At 35.3% G+C, this 2951-nt stretch overlaps 1 protein-coding gene across 1 annotated transcript; it reads left to right on the top strand.

The window, feature by feature from the left end:
• The first annotated feature begins 378 nt into the window (after positions 1-378).
• On the top strand, positions 379-1851 carry LOC110627752 (myb-related protein 308). The gene is made up of 3 exons (XM_021774112.2): positions 379-671; positions 829-958; positions 1067-1851. Exons 1-3 carry the CDS (start codon positions 539-541, stop codon positions 1773-1775), a joined length of 972 nt encoding a protein of 323 aa, XP_021629804.1. The 5' UTR covers positions 379-538; the 3' UTR covers positions 1776-1851.
• Positions 1852-2951: the final 1100 nt, after the last annotated feature.

The raw sequence follows: 2951 nt of genomic DNA, 5'->3' as shown, positions 1-2951 counted from the left end.
TAAGCAAGCGTTTTCCGATACTTGAATTTGCGAATAAGATATATAAAGAAATAAGCTATAAGTAGAATTTAAGTTTAATAGAGTTGAGCTTAATTTAATGCACAGAATTTTAGAATTTTTAAAACTCACCTTGACGTTTACACCCAAAAGCAATGAAATGTGCAAAGAGAAAAAGGCATACATGAGTAAGAAGATGAATAAGAGAAAGTAGAGGTACATATGTGCAAGAAAGAAATGGAGGAGAGAGAGAGCAAATAACTCCAACAACGTGAAAAGTATAGCTACCGACCAAATCTAACACTAACTTAATTGCAGCCACTCGTCTTTCTCACCAACTCGGTCAAATACCTTCCCAATACTTGAAATTTAATAATCGAAGGGTCCCGAGTCAATTGCAAATTCATCTCCCTCTCTCTCTCTCCACCTTCCATTTATATTCCTTCGTCTTCCATTTCTACACTTTGTGCACAAGCTCATACCCACATATTTTCTATCACTTTCTCAGTCTCTCTCTCTTGTTAGGGCACAGAAATTAGCCATGGGTAGATCTCCTTGTTGTGAAAAAGAGCACACAAACAAAGGTGCATGGACGAAAGAGGAAGATGAGCGTCTTATCAACTACATCAAACTTCATGGTGAAGGTTGTTGGAGGTCTCTCCCCAAGGCCGCTGGTAAATCCTTAGCCCTTTTTTTTCTTACTTCTCTTTGTCCTTTTCCCCAACGTGCCCATCTAGAACAAGTTTAGCAGAAACCTTTGTATACTTTTGTTGAATTGTTCCTTGTGGGTTTCAGTGTTTTGATTCATATTTGTTTGATTTATGTTGTTAGGTTTACTTAGATGTGGCAAGAGTTGTAGGCTTAGGTGGATAAACTACTTGAGGCCTGATCTGAAGAGAGGAAACTTCACAGAAGAAGAAGATGAACTCATCATCAAACTTCACAGCTTACTCGGAAACAAGTATATAAATTTCCGTCAAAACGAGCTTATCTTGATTCACGCGAATAAAATCTCATCTGGGTTTTTCATTTTTTGCTTCTAAAAATGTTCTATTTTGATCTTTTCTAGATGGTCTCTCATCGCTGCTCGCTTACCTGGAAGAACAGACAATGAAATCAAGAACTATTGGAATACCCATATCAAAAGAAAGCTCTACAGCCGTGGAATTGACCCTCAAACTCACCGTCCTGTCAGCTCTGGTGCCGCTGCTGCCACCGACACCTTCAACGCCACCACAGCCACGGCGGCACTTGGCAAGTGCAGAAGCAGTAGCAGTACCAACCACAACAAAAATAATAAGAGCAGCATCAATGTTTCTAAAATAGAAATACACAATCCGTTATCACAATCTATAGAAGCGCGAGAGTGTATCAATACTAATAACATGAAGATTTGCAGTAGTTCCAATAAAAAGGTCGGCACAGATTCATCCGCTGAAGATTCCAACTGCAGCAGTGGAGTGACCACAGAAGAAATTTGCCCAGAAATCAACCTTGATCTATCTATAGGCCTTCCACGTCAACAGCCTCAAGTTTCCTCTATCAATTTTATTAAGCAGAAGCAAGCAGACAACTATCAGCAACAGCAGTACCACCACCAGCAGCAGCAACCGCAACGGCAAAACTTGACTCATGTGTTCTCTGAGGCGTCTGCTAAATCTGTATGCTTGTGTTGCAGTGTAGGGTTGCAGAGTAATCAAACGTGTAGTTGCAGAGTGATGGAGACATCTTTAACAGCAGGTCATTTCAGTAGATATTACCGGTCCTTGAATTTTTAAAGCATTGGAAGTTGGAAGTTAACAAACAATCCCAACTCTCACATATATGGTTGCAAATTTCCAAAAAGTTTTAGCACATATATTCCCAAGCTCATCAATTTCGGCTTTAGATTACCTTTTATTTTTCACATGCATATATTAAGACTATTGGGTTCCCGTAATAAAAAAAGGGATAAAATTAAATTTTGATTTTTAAAAACCAAATTTAGATTTCAATTCAGAATTATTTTTTATGATCACTCGGACACGAACACTCAGCCCATAATCGAGCCCTTGCAGGGAATCGGATCCAAAATCTATCAGAACCCATTATACAAATTGATTTATTAACACACAACATAGTCTATGGTTGAAGCAGTTCGGACTAACCGGGGCCTGATTCATTAAGAAAGAATCCCGCCTTTCTGACATGATGGGGTGTAAAAGAGTAGGCCTAGCTGAGTCACGGCTCTATTATTATGAGTATCAAAAATGAATTAAATAACTGCCTGACAATAGAAGCAGGCAGATATACCGTACGTACGACTTTATACGATAATATAGTGATTATGCCTCACTGGATAAAGAAAAAAGGAAGAAAAAAGGCCGAACTCATTCAGATTAATCTTACTCATCCACGCCTAAACTCTACCTCTTTCAGATCTCATATTATCCATTTGCAACAATTTCAATATTATTTTAATTTTTCCATTTTCAACAATTTCAATATTATTTTAGTTTTTAAATTTTAGATTAAATCTTATAAAATTGCAACATTTTTATATTTATTTTAAAATAATAAATGATTTTAAATTTTTACCATCAAAACAATAATAAAAATAATAATTAACCATTAACCAATAGTAATATTAATATTAAAAATATATTATACATTAATTGTCTTCGATAAAAATATTATATTAATTTACTTGTAATTATTAATTATATAATTTTAGTTAATAGATATATGTATAATTAATATTTAAAATATGTTATATAATTAATATGTATTTTTCCTCTAGTTCCTTTTCATTTGTGCCTAGAAATGCCAACTCTTTAGTTCATGCTCTGGCAATATATGCCTTATGTGTTGAATCCACAGTTACCTTCGACTTTTCTTCTAACTGCTTTGACTTGATGTACATAATCTTCCTAGCTAATATCACATATTTCTATGGTTTCCTAAAATAAGAAATT

Source organism: Manihot esculenta, chromosome 12 (genome assembly GCF_001659605.2).
Source record: "Manihot esculenta cultivar AM560-2 chromosome 12, M.esculenta_v8, whole genome shotgun sequence".
NCBI lineage: Eukaryota > Viridiplantae > Streptophyta > Magnoliopsida > Malpighiales > Euphorbiaceae > Manihot > Manihot esculenta.
This window is presented reverse-complemented; position numbering and strand designations above follow the sequence as displayed.

What these genes read in the sequence shown, in the direction of transcription:
- LOC110627752 (XM_021774112.2), top strand. Translation starts at nt 539, where the DNA reads ATGGGTAGATCTCCTTGTTGTGAAAAAGAGCACACAAACAAAGGTGCA. An exon ending in GTCTCTCCCCAAGGCCGCTG is followed by an intron (nt 672 to 828) that starts GTAAATCCTTAG and finishes TTATGTTGTTAG; the next exon opens with GTTTACTTAGATGTGGCAAG. An exon ending in CACAGCTTACTCGGAAACAA is followed by an intron (nt 959 to 1,066) that starts GTATATAAATTT and finishes GATCTTTTCTAG; the next exon opens with ATGGTCTCTCATCGCTGCTC.